Source organism: Lepisma saccharinum, chromosome 1, assembly GCF_977018435.1.
Source record: "Lepisma saccharinum chromosome 1, izLepSacc3.1, whole genome shotgun sequence".
Taxonomy (NCBI): domain Eukaryota; kingdom Metazoa; phylum Arthropoda; class Insecta; order Zygentoma; family Lepismatidae; genus Lepisma; species Lepisma saccharinum.
In genome coordinates, this window is record NC_139229.1 from 66859978 (window position 1) to 66879497 (window position 19520).

Sequence of the window (19520 nt, forward strand, 5' to 3'; positions counted from 1 at the left end):
AATTTCAAATCACATGAATTTATGACAGGTTATATAATGCCGTCAGCAAATAGAGCATAACAACTCTACAGGATAATGATTTCACTGTTTGGAATTTTTGAATTTTACATTTTGTAAATTTTGTAACATCTCGCAAGGCAGCGGTGATGGAGAAGGACAGGCAAAACTCATGTATTAGAGAGAGATAGGGAAGTACTCCATTTACTTCCATACTGACTTTTAAGGTTGAGACAGTTGGGACACTATAGTACAAATTTCATTTCACACATTTTTTTTTTTAACATTTCACTTGGTGTACTGAAATTCACAGTCATTTTAATGTTATTAACTTTTGCATACCTTTCGCGAAAAGGCAAAACTTAGGGGGAAATTTTACTCACAAGGTTTATGATTGTGACCTCTCGCCTAAAATTATAATTTTTGGAATTTTGAGAACTGTGGAACAATTTATTTCTTGGATTAAATGGTAGAACATAGAAATACAGCCTGGTTCCTGTATTTTACGTCATTTTTTTTAACAGGGTTCGATCGCTATTCTGGTCAAATACTAACTAAATTGTCTCCATTTCTGTTATTAACAATACATAAAGACTATGATTATGAATAAATAACAAGTTTTTTGCTTTCTTGTAACTGGAAATGAACGATGTCAATTTCCAAGGGGGTCGACGGACCCATTCGGACCCCCGTCCCTTTCCTACGCCCATGATTCCATCAGAAAAACCAAAGTAAAAAATGCTCGAGATGGAAAAAGTGTAAAATGCAGGAACCATATTTTACCATTTAAATGAAAGAATAAATGGATCTACAGTTTTCAAAATTCCAAAAAATAGATTTTTTTATGTGAGACATAAACATAAACTTTATGACCAAAATTTACCCCTAACTTAAATTATTTTCTATAACAAGGCATGTGAATGTAAATAACAAAATATAGTACGTACTATACATTTCAGTATAATAACTGTATAGAAATGTGAAAGAAAAACAACCTTAGTGCTGCATAATCGCTCATCTGGAGGACCGAATAGAACAGCCTCCCGAAGTGAGAATGTAACAAAATTATTATAGGAATAAAACTGCTTTATTTTACAAGTTTATAATATTGTTCTACAATGACAATCGTAACCATTATTATGTTTATTATTTCTATTGTTTTGTGTTTTATCAGAGCCTGAACCCCCTACCTCGTACAAACATTTCGGGCTACGCCTATGCTAATGCATGACATTGTAATTAAATAGAACAGTAGTTTTTTTTAGTAATTTGTACTTTTACATAACTTTCACAGACCGAGTTCATTGTTCTTGTAGCTTATTAATGTGGCCTCGCCATGGAAATCGCACCCCACCGAGTCGCCTTTTCATTCGTGCGTGCGTATATTGAGGCATTGGTAAATGCACCACTTATAGTTCTTTATTATCCATCTTGATATCAGCAACACTGAGCAAGTATAAAATTCGTTCGGCTCGGCTCTTGTAACTCTCAACATGGAAACGTGTTGTTTCTGCGCAAGGCAACAGTAAAATCTTATTTGTAATGTTAACTGGACGGAGAAAACTGTAGTAAAGCACTGACAGAATATTTTCTTAGTGATAAAGACCACTTCCTATTCTAGTAATCACGCTTCTTTTCCAATCAATTATCTCATAGCAGACCAACACGAAGTGCAGACGACAGGACGAGCCGAACCACGACGTCACAACATGGCGCAGGTGTGTTTTGTGCGCAACGATCGGCTCGAAAATGTAAAAGTAAATTGAATTTTATTTTCTTCCGTTGACCCTTGATTAAAAGGGCATGGAAAACGTCAAGATACATAATGAAATAATAATTAGTTAAGTACATCATAACAAAAAAGAAGAAACATTGTGTAGTACATTACATCACTACACCAAAGTAAAAATTAAAAAATACACTTCATTACACTACAATAAAAATTAAAACACATTATCATTGTTGCATGATTGAAATAAGAATACAATTATAATACATATTTTTTAGTACATTGGCCTTGTATTGTCTTGTTCCATGAATTCTCTGATACTGTAGAGAGCTCTCTCTGTCAAATATTTTTTTTATTGTTTGTATTTGTTTATCTTTTGGAGATATCAGTTTTATGTCATGAGGCAGCTGGTTGTAGAATATTTTTCCGGCATTCGTTGGTGATTGTTTTGAGATATTGAGTCTGTGTTGGTTCTGGTAATAATTATCTTTCCCCCTTGTATTGTGGTTGTGTAATTGGTTATTTTTAGTCATGCTTCCAGTATTTAAAACAAACGTTATAGCCTTATAGATGTATAGGGAGTATATTGTCATTATTTGTTTTTCCCTGAATAACTCTTTGCAAGATTCCCTACAGCCTAGTTTGTACATTATTCTAAGTGCTCTCTTTTGAAGTCTCAGTATTCTGACAGTATTATTATAAAATGATCCACCCCAAGCTATTATGCCATATTCAACATAGGGGTAAATTAGTCCATAATATATGCATTTGTTAATTTCTGTTAAATTATATTCAGCCATTTGTTTTAGCAGGTATAGATTAGATGATAGTTTACTGCAGATGTTGTTAATTTGTTCTTCCCACGTTAATTTTTGATCTAGTGTTATTCCAAAAAACTTTACTGAAGATACAGTTTCTATGAGCACATTGTCTATGCATAGTGTTTGTGACTCAAAATCCATGTTTCAGATTGTATTGAATATCATAAATTTTGTTTTATTGTTGTTTATTATTAATCCATGTGAAGTTAAGTATTGTGCCAGTTGGTTTATGGTGATAAAAGTGTTTATTTCAAGCTTCCTAGGGTCAATACCTCTGGCAAGAACAGTTGTGTCATCTGCATAGGTGACAATTTTTGTGTTTGGGTATTCTGGTACGTTGTTTATGTACAAAATAAAGAGCAGGGGCCCCAGGATTGATCCTTGGGGTACCCCCATTAACACTTTCCTACTTTGTGATTTAAAGTTAGTGACTATACCATGCATGTTGTAGCTTATTTGAGTAATTTGCATTCTGTCCTGTAGATAAGATTGTATAAGTTCATAAGCTATCCCTCTTATTCCTATATTGCTTAGTTTGACCATAAGCAGGTCATGTTTTACCCTATCAAATGCCTTGGAAAGATCTAGATATATAGTGTTTGCAGCTTCGTGTTTCTCTAATGTTTCGGTTACATATTCGATTAACTGTGCTAGAGCTGTGTTTATTGATTTCCCTTTCTGGAATCCATGCTGGTTTCTGTTTATTATGTTATATTTGCTACAAAACTTTATAATATAATTTGATAAATTTTTTTCCAATATCTTTGAAAAAGCAGATGTTAGGGAGATAGGTCTGTAGTTCTCAATGTCTGTTGCAGCTTCTTTTTTGAATATGGGTATCACTGTGCTGTGTTTTAGAACTTTGGGGAATATACCAACTTTTATTGAATTGTTGACTGCATACAGCAAGGGTTCTATAATAGATTCTGAACAGGATTTAATAAGTTCAGCACATAAACGTGGGAAATTGCAGGGCTTATTTGTCGATGGTATAGATTTAAAAAATGGTCTTAACAGAAAACATCTCCTTGTTCGCACTGTGATGCACGCGTTTCCTGCCCCCCTTCTTATGTTGACCATAGGTTGCGCTGGCAAGTGCTATTTCACAACATCCAGGTAGCAAGTGCCTTCACCTTCAGTGGTCTTGCTACTTCCCTTTGCTGTAACGATGAGCGTTGTTGGAGGCGCCCAATTATTTTTCCTTCACATAACTAAGAAAAATGCACTATTGGGAAAATACAATGTTATTTGAGCAAATAGCGGTAAGAAGCAACACGCACGACATGCATGTACCTTAAATCTTCAATGTTCTTTTGCGCGATAGAACCATAGAACTATCGACACACAACACGAACATACATAAATTTTACCCATACATCTGTCTGTGCTGAAGTTTCTTGGACGAGAGCGCGTCCACGCACACAAAGAAAATTAATGGTGCCAAACTTGTCATTGTAATTCATTTCAGTTTCACATGTAATGTTTTTTTTTTTTTCGAATATTTATTAATAACCTTTTCAACATAATTTGTGTGCCTTCTTTTATGTTTTTCTTCCATTTCGTTCCTTGAAAGCATCTAACTTTTATATGCCGTGTATATCTCGCGTTACTTTTCTTTATAATGATGACGGCAAATTTTATCTGCAAAATCAATAACTATACAAGGAACTTTTTCCTCTTTCTCTCTTTTTTTAATCTCTTGCAGTCTTTTGCCTTGAAGAACCGGTCGGCCTGGGCTCGGGCAACTTCGCTTAACGAGCGCGCATATACGAGCGCATTGCAGGCTCGCGCTGTTGTTCACTGTTCTAGCACTCCCCTCTTTTCAAGCAAAATTTGTTTGCTAATAAGGCAGAGAAAAGAAGATATAATCTATCGGGACAACTTTGAATCTGTTTGAAATATTGCTGATAAAAATTAATGTGTTGTTTAATGCTTTTCTAAGGTAAGGTAAATGAATTTTTATGTGTAGATAGTTAAAAGTTTGTGTTTTATAGAGTTGCATATTTTTGTTGAAATAATTACGTCATAAGTTTTACTATTTCTTTAACAACTGACATATGCAACAATAATCAGATACATGTACATGGTATGTAGAACAAAGACATGAAAAGAAAAGTAAAGTAAACAAAGTTTCTGTATTTCTTCGGTAATATAAACCAGTCCCTTCTCGGAGAATGGCGCACGAAAGTATCCATTGCCATGTAGCTTTCGTTCTTTAAAGAAAAGTTTTTAAAGGTAGAACACAATAATTAGTTTATATTTCCTCAAGGATTATTCTAATATGTTTATTTTATTTATATTTGATTTAACGCCTGTCTCTTGAAAAGATTGAACCAAGATTCGATTCTTGAGTAGCAGTATGTGCATGGTGTTCGGATTAAATAATATTTTCGTTTTGAGTTTTGTTAACCAAATTTTAAAATACTAATGCAATAATGTAAATTGAAATACACACCAATTCCTTTCTTTGTGAATACCTGTACATTGTACCAGTTACTTGTGCTTATCGTATTTTTCCGATAAAGAAAAGATTCGCTAGTGTTGAATTCGGTCTTCAAAGATTATCGTTTCTCTTGATCGTGGGTGGATTATAATTTCCTCCGATACGGGGGTAAAAATTATATTGGTGAGTTTTTTACAGCTGTTTGCTAAAAGTTTATTCTAACAAATATGTTTTGTATAATACATATTTTTTGTGTAATAAGAGATTAAATTGAGTTTTTTTAAAATCAAAATACATATGTTTGAAGTTTTCAAAACTATAGTAAATGCTTTTCAAGTGCTTTAAATTTGTTTCCAACTTTTGTCTGGGCGGTCACCTTTCACTTTTGTTTGAAATGTTTTACATTACCGACATGTCAGAAATATTAAACCACAGTTTGTGCTGTAGTATTGTATAATATTCCTTCTCTACATTATTTTAATAATTATTCATTTTGAGCTTTCAATTTTTATATCGTGTGTAAATCGGTGATGGAACAATAATTTGTACTGGTTTGTACAGAATGTTACAAAATACATGACATTTTCGTCGTGGTAGCCTGGATTTTTAAGTATCTAATTTTTTTTTTTACCAATTTTGTATTGATCGACATTTTTCTGTGCACCAAATATGTAAATGGGTATGACTTGAGATGACCGGACCCCTCTCCGATTTTCTTCATATTTGACATACTCACTAATTGAGGCCTCCTAATCACGAATCTGAAGTTAAAATTTGTCGGTCACATCTAGAAATTGTGAACCATTGACGCTAGCCCCACGAACCATTGGCGCTAGCCCACGAACCATTGGCATGTGGTTAGGTTAGTTCAGTTAGGTTAGGCAAACATAGTTAAAATTTGGTGTCGTGGTAGTATCAGGAACATATATATTTCGTAGTGAAACAAAAAATTTGGCGAAAATCTAGTTTCCGTTCCGAAAACTAACGCCTTATTTTCGCTTATTTTGCAATTTCTAGACGTTTCAGACAAATTTTAACTTCAGATTCGAGATTAGGAGGCCTCAATTAGTGAGTATGCCAAATATGAAGAAAATCTGAGAGGGGTCCGGTCATCTCAAGTTGTTCCTTTAAAGGTAATTTGAATGTGGCTTGTTGATGCTTTTAACTTTTTGAGATGCAAGCTGTATGGGTAAAATGTTAGGAGCCTGATATTTAATAAATTTAGCCTTTGTAGGAATTTGGTTAACAGTTCGTTATATCTGAGACACATTTCTTCATTTTTACAGAAGAAACTACTTACGGAAGTGAGTTTCTCTAAGGTTTCCAACGTTCGTCGAGGTATTTTCTTTCTTCGGTTTCTATTTGACCGGGAAATCATGTATTTTTCAAGAGAAATATCTCGCCGACGCACAAGTGCCATTGCTTTCGCTACGTGAACTGGATGCTGCATACGTTTGATGACGTAACCACCTGTCAGTGTTTCCAACCCCCTTTTTTTAAACTATGCTTGCGTAGCCACACCTAAGCTAACCTTATAGGAAATGGTTCGTGGGGCTATCCGTGAATGGTTCGTGGAGCTATCCGTCATCTACCCGTGCATAATGTACAATTTGCACACATGACTAACATGATAGTAGGTATTTTTCAGTGAAGATGGTTGGAAACACTGCATACCTACAGCGCTAGTCAACTTATGCCCGCCATATTGTGTGTTATGGAAGCGAAAAAAGGAATAACAAAAACTACTCTTTGTGAAAAATTGTGTTTGTTTTCGTGTAAAAAGCATAATGACAACTTGAACTATGTTCCGCAATACACAATTGGTAAGTACGAACCATGCAAAACACAAAATATCCGATGTTAATGTGTCTCCGATATAATGAACTGTTACCGGAATTTGTAACATAATTCATTGTGGCTGCAATGAAAAGTAATGTGATTGCCAATTTAATCATGTGTACTGAATAACTTTAATTTTCTTCTCAAAAGTTACAAAATGGATGATATCATGTTTATCTTTGTAATAATGTTGTACAGTAGTGAGGAAAACATGAAATGCATAGGTATTATTTATTTCTTTTGCAGAATAGGAAGTTACAAAATTTCTGAATAATGACTGATGAGGCAATATCAAAGCAAGCAGAAACCGATATGGACAATGATAAAAAGGAAATTGAAACAGGTTTGCAAATTTTCATGATATTATTAAAATAATGCTGAAGAAAGTCATTAGCAGCGAACAGATATATATGTAAATACATATTTATGTATGAACCTAAAATCAGTTATGTTTCATATTATCTTTGCGCATAATGGCATAGACTCGAAAAATTGAGTTTTTGGCTCATATTTGACATATTTCAGAACATTTCTCAACATATACTCCATATTAGCGCAATAACTACATGTCCTTGTGTGACCGAAAGAGTTGGGTTATTTTTTTGCGAATAACTGACAAATTTGAAATATTACTTCTTGCAATATTGAATGCAGTTTTAGTCAATATCAATCCATCTTAAGAAACAACAGAAGGATATTCACGTTTGTATGCTTACATCAAAATTTTGTGGTAACGGTTCGGTATATCTGAAACACATTTCTTCATTTTTACAGAAGAAACTACTTATGGAAATGAGTTTCTGCAAGCTTTCCAACGTTCGTCGAGGTATATTCTTTCATCGTGGAATATATTTGACTGGGAAATCGTGTATTTTTCAAGAGAGATATCTCACCGATGCACAATTGCCATTGCTTTCGCTATGTGAACTGCATGCTGCATACGTTTGATGACGTAAGCCCCTGTCAGTGTTTCCAACCTTTTTTTTTTTTTCCACTATGCTTGCCTAACCTAACCAAACCTAACCTTATCGGAAATGGTTCGTGGGGCTATCCGTCAGCTACCGTGCATAATGTTTCGTGGGGCTATCAGTGAATGGTTTGTGGGGCTATCTGTCAGCTACCTGTGCATAATGTACAATTTCCACCGGTGACTAACACGGTAGTAGGTATTTTTCGGTGAAGAAGGTTGGAAACACTGCATACGCACAACATGAGTGAAGATGTGGCCGCCATATTGTGTGTTACAGAAGCGAAGAAAGGAATCAAAAAAATCACTCTGAATGTGAAAAATTGTTTGTTTTCGTGTAAAAAGCATAATGGCAACTTGAACTATGTTCCGCAATACACAATTGGTAAGTACAAACCATGAGAAACACAAAATGTCCAATTTTAATGTGTTTCCGATATACCGAACTGGTACCAAGTTTGTTATTAATTTTTTTGGAAACAGAAAATGAAAACACATATTGTGTTGATTTACAATTAATGTGAATGTAAGTGCACTATATTTTATGTATGTAGCTCGCATAGTATCTCATTTTTTAAAAAAAGTATATATTTTTTACATTTTTGTTCATATTTTGGTGAAAATAATTTTTAGTACATATAAATCCGTTCCCTGGTCATTAGTTTTTTTCTGTCATGTAGTTCCCACTGCATGATAAAAACAAGTTGACAGAACATCAAAAGGCTGAATTAGATTCTTGAATGTTTTTATTGTTGTGATACCTTTTTGGTTAAATAATAAGTCATTTCTTTGATACCATTGGAATATTGCAGAGTTATACATAGAACACAAGTTTTAAGTCCACTTTATACACTGAAAGGCTAATTGGGACTGCACCTACAGTTTAAAGTTGGGTTTAAACCCCTATGTGCCCCCACCTGCATCGAATTTGAAACCCTTTTATTACATGGTGACAACATTACCACTTCACCATCGCGGAGGCTACTGTTTGATAAAAAATTCTCGACTCGAATTAAAAAATAACCAGTAGACCTACATAAAAACGAGTTACATCAAAATTTAGCCTATTCAATTCTGCATCAATCTATGCTATCCATTTTTTTTTTTTTTCGAGTATGACTTATGTTTTTTGTCATGAGATCAAAAAGTGCCTTTTTTTAGTTTTGCAAACGTTAGAACACAAGTGTTGTTATTATAATTGATTTCTATTACATATTCCAACCTAATCTAAAACATGCTTATTTTACATGTGACAATAGTGATTCTCATATATTAAATGCACACTATATCTTGAAATCAACAGTTTTAAACAAAAAATATATTCATCTAATTTGGAATTGCTCTGTATTTATGTTTTGCATTTGAATTCTTAGCTAGGCCATAGAGGCATTCTGATCAGAATGTCAATATTTTTGAAAAATTATCTGCTCCTGAAAATTTGCATCCGACATTACAGTTTATTTACATTTAGGGAAAGTAATAAAAGGAGTATATAATTGTTTCATTCATTGTAGTTGATAGATAATGACAAAGTTTTATAGCGGTTCAAATATTTTACAAATGCATATACTTTCTTTTTCAGAGGAGACATTTGTATGGCAAGATTACTTAGAGGTTACACAGTCTGAGCCCGTTCCCAATACTCTTTTTCAGCATGTAAGTGGTTCCAACTTATTTGGTACATTCTTTGTACAGTTGCATTTATAATCACTGTGAATGTTTACTAAACCCATTTATTGTGAATGAAAGAGAGTAACGATTTTGCTACAAAATCCGTCACTTTCGTGTGTAATATGGAGGAAAAAATATAATTTGAAATTATTTTTACGCCCTAATATAGTTACAACCATAACTCTTTATATTTTTTTCTTCTCTGGCATAAAATCAGTTTGTTTCCAAAATTGAAAGCTGTGTGTCCATGCGTAATCCAAAAGATCGGTGCAGTACCTGTCTGATTGAATGTTCAAAAGAAAATTTCTCTGCATGAGCATTCATTGTTTCCTCTCATATTGTTTCCTGAACATTGTTCATCCATTTAAAATGAATCCACACTTGCAGTGTAAAATGCAGATGTGAAGAACAGTACATAGCAGTGGCATCTCGTCCCTTGGGGCTTCCGGGGCTTAGCCCCTAAAGAAAAACGGACGTATTGACGTAATTTTCAATCACCATAATACATAACTATCACACAATCTTTTAAAAGGCGATTTGTATCCACGTAAGTTCGTCTGCTGCAATGGATACGACAGCGCTCCTAGCGGCATTGATGTCAGTTATCGGTCTCGGGGCTCGTCGCAGAGGAAGGCGTGGTCTACGCTACAGTGAAGGTCACGTGCTAGCAGAGAGAGCGAAGGAGGGAGGGCAATGGGTTTGGGTGTTGATTCGGGGCTAGTTCTGTCGCGTCGCGTTCGTTTGATCCCGCATGTTGTAGTGTACCGTTGTGGTGGCTTTTTTCATAGAAGAGGGAAAGTGAGAAGATAAATACCTGTTTTTGTTTTTTTGTAATTCATATGAATTATTACCTTTTAAATACTTTTTTAAAAAAAATAAGTCCAGTTTTGTAGTCTAGAAGAAGAAAAATACCTATTTTTTGTAATTCATGTGAATTGTCATTATATTTTAAATTCTTTAAAAAATTAGCCCCGGCCAAATTTGAGGCCACGAGATGCCACTGGTACATAGGATATAACAAATGCTGCCTAAAAATAAATTGCAGAATATGTTTGATACATGAAAAGTAATGGAATAAATATGCCATTGTACTTGCAATGAATATCTATATGTTGCATATCTGTAGTCCCTAATTTGATGCAAGTTGCTTGTAAGTGGAAAGAAATAGTTCTTGCAGCAAGAGCCATTTATTTCATATTTCTACACATAATGTGTAACATTCTTAAACCCAAATGTTTATGGCTGCAGCAACACAAGCCCTCCACCTGTGCCTATCCTGGACAAGATCAGTCCAATAGTTTCCATCCTTACAGATTTCTTTTAGGTCCATCTCAGCATTATCCCTCCATCTTATTCTTGGTGTTCCTACAAGTATGCTATTCATGAAATTAAGACAAGATAAGGAATGCATATTTATTAATTTTGGCAAAAAAATAATGCCTCAGCCGAGTTTGAGTTCCGATCAAGCTTACAGATACATCTCCTGTGTGTCTAAACACAAGGTAGGCAGTAAATTAAAGTATGACTGGGAATGTATTTGAAAATAGTTGGCGTCATGGAATTTGATTTAGCAAATTTTGGGAACCCCAGTAATGTATAATTAGTAGGGATGGACCATTAGGAAATTTTGGCCAATTTCGAATACTGATATTCTACTAGTTAGATATAAAATTCTAATGGTCCTTAAAGAACCTGAATTGTTCATTGACCTCCTTAATGAACTGTGTAACCAGATGACTGCAATACAAAAGAAGCTCCGTATTTATATACTTAAAAGATTACAGGTTTGTATCCATAAATATGGCATAGATATTAGGCACATCCAGAAAGTAAGTTTCCCTGGGGTCGTGCATAAAAAGGAAACATTATTTCATTCATTGATTTATTGCCACAGATACAGCACATGTCCAGTTACTTGTCAACATAATTCCCGCCGGAATTCAGGCACTTGTCATAGTGTGGGACCAACTTCTGTGTCGTAGGAGTCCGCCACCTGGGTGCCCAACCACTGTGTGACAGCCATCTGAACCTCTTCGTCGCTGTGAAAATGTTGACCAGACAGGAACTTTTTCAGGTGCAAGAACAGATGGTAGTAATCACTGGGAGCAAGATCCAGGCTGTACGATGGATGATCAAACACCTCCAAACCGAACATGTCCAGAAGAACTGCAGTGCACCTAGCCATAAGCAGCTTCGCATGGTCGTGCAGCAAGATCACCCCGGCACTGAGCTTACCACGTCGCTTGTTCAGAATGGCTGGTCGCAGTGTCCCCAGTGATTCACAGTAACTGTTAGCGTTCACAGTCTCACGTCTGGGCAGAAACTCGATGAGCAGAATGCCTTGTCTGTCCCAGAACACCGTGCACATCACTTTTCACGCCGACACAGTCTGTTTGAACTTCGTCGTGCATGGAGATTCACTATGACACCAATGCATGGACTGCTGCTTGCTTTCTGGGGTGCTGTATGCAACCCACGTTTCATCCCCTGTGATGATCTGGTTAAGAAAACGCTGCAGAAATGTCAGCGCCGTTACCATTCATTTTCCTTTGTATTCGGGCATCAGTTGTTTCAGCACCCACCAGCCACACAATTTCCGGAATGAGGCGTTTGGTAACAATGTCGTGCAACAACGACCGAGAAATCTGCGGGAAATGGCTGCTGAGTTCCGTGATCGTGACGCGACGATCCTCCAATATGCGCTGCTGCACCTGCTCCACAAGCTGGTCCATAACGGCCGACAGCCGCCCTCTTTGCTCGTCATCATGCACATTTTGCTCGCCTTCAGTAAATGTCCTGCACCAACGACACACATCTGCTTGCTCATGACATCTGGCACAGCTGATGATGAATTTCGATAGGCTGTATGTTTTGTGCGTTCCAGAACTTGATCACTGAACGAACGTCCCACGTGGCGGGAGATGGAATAAGAGCCACCATGTTTCATCGCTACCGCGATGCTACTGAGGACTTTCGGGAGGCATCTTCTAGGACATTCACTAGCCTGGGCATGTGCCTATCATGCATGTGCAAAACCGGTTTCAATATGCATGGCCTGCCACCTGTGGGTGAGTGGGAAACTTACTTTCTGGATGCGCCTAATATATCAGCCACCCATATCGATAAGAGTACCAATAAATCTGTCCCATCGGGTAAGGGTGACCAAAGCATGATGCAGATCACATCACCTCCAAAATTGCAGAGATTGAGAATGTGTGGCACCCTATCCCCATATCCCCTAAATGTGCCTTCATATACTGGAAGAGTTTAAAAAGTTAAACCTCAACCAAGGATCCAAACTGGGTGTTTGACATTCACTACCAGTGCTCTGCCAGTCAGCTACCAAGCAGAGCTTGAGCGTCACCCCAAAGTTTACTACTTATATATCTGGGAAAGTTAATATTAATCTGCTGTACCAGATTAAGCTGTTCTAATACCTAATTGACTTTCTGATGTGAATTTGCAGGTGGAACAGAGTCTTCAAAATGGATTTCAGGAGGGCATGAAGTTGGAAGTTCCTAACAAGCCAAACTCTGAAGAATACTGGATCACAACTATTGTAATGGCCTGTGGTCCATTATTGAGGTATTTCATTAAGCATCACCTGTCAGTAATTGTATGTCTTTCATTTTAATACACAGAAATAAGATTAATGACTGTGTATCAATGAAACTGTTAAAATTGAACTTTTATTTTCTGTTCGTCTCAGATTAGTGTTCCTTAATTGCAATAGTCTCCCCTTTCTTTTAAAATGTTAAATAATTCAGTACCTTATTATACAACTTTTGGGTTAAGTGTTAATTTTAACACATCCCTCTCTCATTCAAGTGCAAGTTTCTGAAGTTCTGAAGTTTTTTTTAAAAAAAAATAGACCGTGTGCCAGAACAATCATTTCTAAATGTGATTCAGCTTAAAACCTTGTTAATCCGGACCCTGATAAACTGGACTTTGCTTAATCCAGACAGACAAAATGCAAAAAAAGAAAAGCAGAATGCAAGGTTTTAAATGTAGCTAGAAGTCAACAAGAGAACCACCCAAAGAAAAGGCAGTTAACTACTGATGAAATTCTGTTTCCCGCAGACTTTGCACTGTACTGTACAGTGTTTTTAGGCCTATGATCTTTAAATACACCATAATAAACATGTTTTGTTGCTATAAACTGAGTTTTAATGCAGTTTCTACTGTTCTTTTAGGTTATTTCAGTTAATACGGACTTTAGTTAAACCGGTTAACTTATCCCCCCATTAGTCCGGATTAAAGGGAATTTACTGTATTACCTTCGGTCCGAGTTTTATCCCCTTCTCGGGCTCATCAGAGAAGAAAGAGATGGGAGATAAAGGAAGCAAGGAGTACTGGGTTCGATACCGGTGGAGCACATTCCACAGTGCGAAACCATGTACCCCAACAAAAAGTACAAGACATTGTAACAATACACATGGAAATAATCGCTGGAGAGTTAGGAACAAGAAAATAATTGCACCATTATCATATGATCAATAGAACACGACTTGTACCCCAAAAACGACATGTTTGCACGCCACTGACTCAAGTCTCGAGTTTCAACGAAATACATAGTTATCTTCAAACAACAGACAGACAAATGTTATATCATTTTACTCGGAATGAACCATAGATTCGGACTATAAAATTTGTGCACATTCGGTGTATATATGGAGGGAGTGAGGAGGGAATGAACCTGAAAATTCAAGAATTTTTTTGAAAAAAATGAGGGTTTCGCCCTCCCCCAACAAAAAGTACAAGACATTGTAACAATACACATGGAAATAATCGCTAGAGTAACACTAAAATAATTGCACTATTGTCATATGACCAATAGAACACTATTTGTACCCCCAAAACGACATGTCTGCACACCACTGACTCTTTCAGAATATACGTAAGTGCACATTTGGTCAAAAAATCATTGGAAAAGAAGCACAAATATGATGTCTTTTGCACTTACCTCTGCGGCTGCAGCTCCCATGCTTTGTCTGGAGCCATGACTCTCACTGATGGTACTCCCTAAAACACTGCTCCAGACACAGCGGCACATCACACGCGATGCAGCGGCACCTGCTGCGGCGTTTGGTTCGTGGCCCACACAGTGCACATTGTTGCTGTTCTCTTACCATTTTGGGGAAATGGCAGAAGCCACGAACCTCGTACCCCTTAGCGTGTGTAGAAGATGGTGCTCTGGCCCCAGATGGTCCGGGCTGTGTCGCTGCTAGGGGAGCTGCAGGCCGGGTGCCTGGCCAGCCACATGTTAGAAGGATAGCCAGGAAAGGGGTGATGAAAGCAAGCCAAATCTTCCCCTTTCTTGGATCTGCATCACCTTTCTATTTTTAGACAATGCAGGTCACATTGCAGCAACTTGAAAAACATGTGCTTGGCAACAAAGACCTGTTTTCATCTTGCTTTCGAACTTTTCTTTGTAATAGCTCAGTTTTCCTCAACCCCTCTTCCCCCCCCTCTCCCCTTGTGGCTATACAAGGAAAATTCCTCGTAACCTTGGGTACCGAGAAGCAAACTTTTCACCCGTTTAGTTTCCAGTGCTGGAAGAAAAGAATAGCTAACAAATCCGGCCTTTGTTTGTTGGAATTATTTTTCCTTTGTGAGGAAGCTCCACAAAAAAACCCACCATTCTCCCGCCTTTTTTTGTTCGACATCAAGACATGCGAGAGTCATAATTGTTTAATATGTGTGTGTTAACAATAATGTAAAAGAAGAAAATCGCAAATCCAGCCAAAAATAGCGAGATTATTACATAAAACCCACGAGCTTGCTAGAGGATCTCGATCGAGATGCTCAGAATGCAAGGGGTTACATGTAGGATCTCGATTGAGACGCTCGGGATGCAAGAGGTTAATAGTGAGATCGGGGGCCTTGGGCGCACTCGTTTCTCGTGACCTTACTCTTTCAAAAACTAACTCAAGAAGAGCGTGAGGGCTTATCTCACGCATAATAAAGGAATTTGCTACATTTCCTCATGATGTCGTGGCTTGGATTGCTTCCCTTTGGCTGATTGAGGTCATGGGTAGCTTGGATCAAGTAGTTCCAATTCTGGCCACCAGGTGTCAGACTAGGATGGGAGCTTTTTAAGCTCGCGAATTCTTTTTCCAAAAAAACATTGATTTTTGGTTTTTTTAATCCATATTTATGCTAACTAAGTTAAATGGATGGTATTTCCAAGACAAGGGGGTTTTTCTGGCCCTACACAAATGTTATCTTGACAATACGTAAATAAATAAAAATTTCTTCTAATAAGTAAATTGTAGCACATGGTGGTCATGCATGGCTTTGGCATGTTGATAATAACTTATTTTGACATGGATTGTAGCTTTTACTTGGTTTTAGGCTGTTTCTTATGGTTTTTGGTTAATAAGCTTAATTTCCGCTAGTATTACTAGTAAACAAAATGGCTTCCCATGGCATCTTAGGCATGGTAGCAATGAGCCTTGCACTTGGGTGGAGTAGTGTGGTGTTTTGCTTGTATTTGGGTATGTATGACTAATCATTGGTCATACCACTTTAAACTGTAGGTCCAGTCCCGATTACCCTTTCTGTGCATAAAGTGACCTTAAAACATCAATCATGTAAGGAAGCAATGGAAGTTGGATTGCATCTCTTTGATGTTCAACCAGATTTGCTGCTGACGTAACAAGGAATCATCCATATGCTAGGCATCAATTTACACATGCAACATGATAATTTTTTCCAATGTTTGTCCTCACTTTGACTCTTACCTTAATTATTTGCATCAAGTGATCCTTTATTTCATCATTGCTTACAAGAAATGGAACGTAGTGAAAATAGTGATTTTGTTTTCCTTTTTTTAGGCTCAGATATTTGGGACACGAGGATGATAGAACACAGGATTTCTGGTGTGATTTAACAAAAGTTAGTGTCCACCCTTTGGGTTGGTGCACTGCTAATGGCAAGCTGATTGCTCCACCTGAGTGCCTGAAGCTAAAGTTTCCTGATGTGGAGGCAGCTTTGCAAACCCTCTTGGATGGAGCCAAAACAGTGTCGGTCCAGCTTTTAGATGGGGTGAGTTCCTTTCTACTTTGTTTGACTAGAGTTGGATTGATTTTTGATTACAGTTTGTTCCTTAAGGTTGCTGTTTTTTTGCTTTGTATAGTTGATTGGTGCTATGAGTGGCTTCAGATGGACATACTACCAACACATGCTTTTCTTCATGGTTTTTGTTGATAGGTCAAGCTGTCAAATAAGTGTGTAAAAATGTAAAGTTCCCTATGCGTAGAGGCACATATTTTTGGTAAATAAGAAAGCAAAATTTCGGTACAAAAACAGTTAATTTCAGGTTCAAAAGCGGTAAATAAAATAAAATTTTGCTGTTATAGCGGTGAGAAAGCAGTATATAAAAAAAAAATTTGGTTTTAAATTTGTGAATATAATCCCAAATTTGATTTCAAAATGGCACTTACTACACAATAAACATATCCCTTCTGATAACATATTTATGTCATTACCAGAATATTAAGTTTATTCCTGTATAAAGGGGTCGAATTTTGCTTCTCAAATATTTACAGCAGATTTAATCCATTTTCCGTAAATTGCATAACTCGCAGGATAATTCTGACTTCAGAAAGTGTCGCGTCGATAAATAATCTCTAAAATTTGTTTTAAGAGTCTTATTTCACATTATTTCGTGACAAAGCAGGGTAGAAAAATGCACCTCACACCTTTCAGAAACATGAAAAATTAACATTACAATGTGTTATTTCACATTTCGTGTTTTCGTCAAAAACGAAATATACATGCCTCTACCTATGCGTATATCACTGTGCCCACATTTTTTATGGGGTATATTTAATATTTTAATAATTTTTTATTGTTTTCAGAATTGTTTTAATTTCTTTCACTCTATTCATTCCTACCTGTTATTTTTACTTTGCTATTAATATTGATTAATTATGTATACAACATGATTGTTATATATACACAGCATGTCCCAAAATGATTATCGGAGTTTCAAGTAATTGGTATATTGCAACAGACGAAAGGTGAATGTTTATATTGTTCATGCACAATAAGAATGGCTGTGGAAGTTTGCTACTCTGAGTGCTTATCATTTGTTTCCATCAGTCACAGCGGCGTAGGTGTATTATAAGATGGCGACTCCCATGCAGATGTCCTTTTGAGTCAATGAATTTGCAAGATGTGGTTCTGCTGTTTCAGTTCAACGAGCTTTTCGACTGGTATTTGGAAGTGATCCTCCATTCGATAACATTTGTCAATGGTTAAATAAGTTTCAAACAACTGGATGTGTGTACAAAGGGAAGAGTTCTGGGCTCCCAAGTGTGTCGAACGAACGCGTCGAGAAGCATTGGACTACCGGATGTATGTGTGCTGTGTCACGATAGGTGCTCACATTGAACATTTATAAGGTACATTATGTGAACTTGAGTTATTGTTTACTCCCATATAAGCTTTGTCCTCACATATAAGGGAAAATAAATGAGTATGAAACCCCAATAATAATTTTGAAACATGCTGTATTTTCTCCCCCTAAGTTTTCTCATTTTTTAATTTTATTTTATAGGAAGGTTTTACTGCTGTTGACAGGATAAAGCAGGGGATGAAGGTTGAAGTACAAGACAAGAAGCATCCCTTTCACTTATGGGTTGCAACTGTAAGTAATTTTCTTCTCTTTTTATTAGGGATGGCCCTATATGAAATTTTGGCCAGTGCTGATAAAATAGTTAATAATAACCCATGGTGCAACACCCTGTGAGGGCCAGGGCTTACCTGCCAAGGTGGGAGATCATCAGATCAGATACAGGGTGATGTGTGGTCAGCACAACGAACCCTCAGTCGTCGTCGTAGGTTTCCATGACTAGGTTACGCTACTCATTTGAAGCTCCCCAGTTTCCTTGCAATGCTGGGTGGCCACCGGTCACGTACAGAGGCCGAAATATCAGGAGAAAAGTTGTTCCCCTTCCCCCAGGAGACGAACCTGTGTGCGTTCAGTAGCTGGAATCCAAAGCATGACGCCTTAGACCGCACAGCCATGGTATGGGACGATGCTGATAATTACCAATATAAGATTTAACAATACCCAGTATTTTACCAATCCTATATAACATTCTGAATGATTCACTGGCCTCCCTAATGTATGTTACTCAATATACCAAGTTTTTGCAATTCAAAAGAGGCTACGTATACAGACAATGGAGTTGAGACGAATCATTTATATCTACAATTTTTTTTTAAAAAATGGGACAATATTGCACTAAATTGTACAATATTTATAGATATATGTAATCAGTAATTTTACCAATAAAACAATGCCCTGGTATGCCTGTACCAGCTGATTCTGATAGCGTTCCAATTAATCTGTCTCATCCTTATTCTTCATGTTTTTTTTAAAATAAATAAATTAGTCCATTTTCCACATTTAGTAGTAATTTTAGGCTCTCAGTTCCTTATAATATGAATCTTGATGCCTCGAGTGGCATATATCATATTTTAGTGAGTACTAAAAATCCTCTAGTTCTGTAGCACCTAGTTCATCACATTCTATTGATGTTCGACAATATTCCCAGTTATAAAATTGTCCTTTCTGGGCTTATAGATTATATCATTACAAGTGAAACCTCCATATTTACCCATGGTTCCACAAGAGTATGCATTTTCCAAGTAGCTACAAGAGTATGCATTTTCCAAGTAGCTGGACTTTTTTAAGAATGTAAATTCACGAGTAAGTTAAAGAAAATTATAAGGAAAAAAGTTATAATCTAATATACGTATGTGAAAATGTTCTTCTAATAAACATGTTAACACATATCTTGATGTAATTTTGTAGGAGAACAAAGCATCATGTGAGAACATGGACGTAGCTCCAATTTATTATTTGTTCTTAGGAATATATCTGACTAAAAAGCAGTAAATTGTAGATACGAGACTCCACTTTACCGCTAAGGAGATGGAAGTATGTTAATCAGACTCCAGATAGAACTCTTCAGAGAAGATACGTTAAACAAAACTGAATACTGAATTTTTGGAGTTAAAGTTCCTCTGGGTCTGCCATGA

General features: G+C 36.7%; 1 protein-coding gene across 4 annotated transcripts in view; it reads left to right on the forward strand.

Annotated features, from left to right (window-relative positions):
* Positions 1-4279: 4279 nt before the first annotated feature.
* The window catches only part of LOC145996097 (scm-like with four MBT domains protein 1), a 45871-nt gene continuing 30630 nt past the window's right edge, over positions 4280-19520 (forward strand). The window contains exons 1-6 of one of the 4 annotated variants that reach the window (XM_083132384.1): positions 4280-4489; positions 7076-7172; positions 9379-9452; positions 12934-13052; positions 16304-16514; positions 18031-18120. In XM_083132384.1, coding sequence (XP_082988510.1) covers positions 7103-7172; positions 9379-9452; positions 12934-13052; positions 16304-16514; positions 18031-18120 — 564 coding nt within the window. In that variant the 5' untranslated portion in view covers positions 4280-4489; positions 7076-7102. Of the gene's footprint in view, positions 4490-4659; positions 4783-5105; positions 5174-7075; positions 7173-9378; positions 9453-12933; positions 13053-16303; positions 16515-18030; positions 18121-19520 lie in introns of those variants that run through there. The other 3 variants (XM_083132358.1, XM_083132367.1, XM_083132376.1) reach the window with 3 other exon arrangements.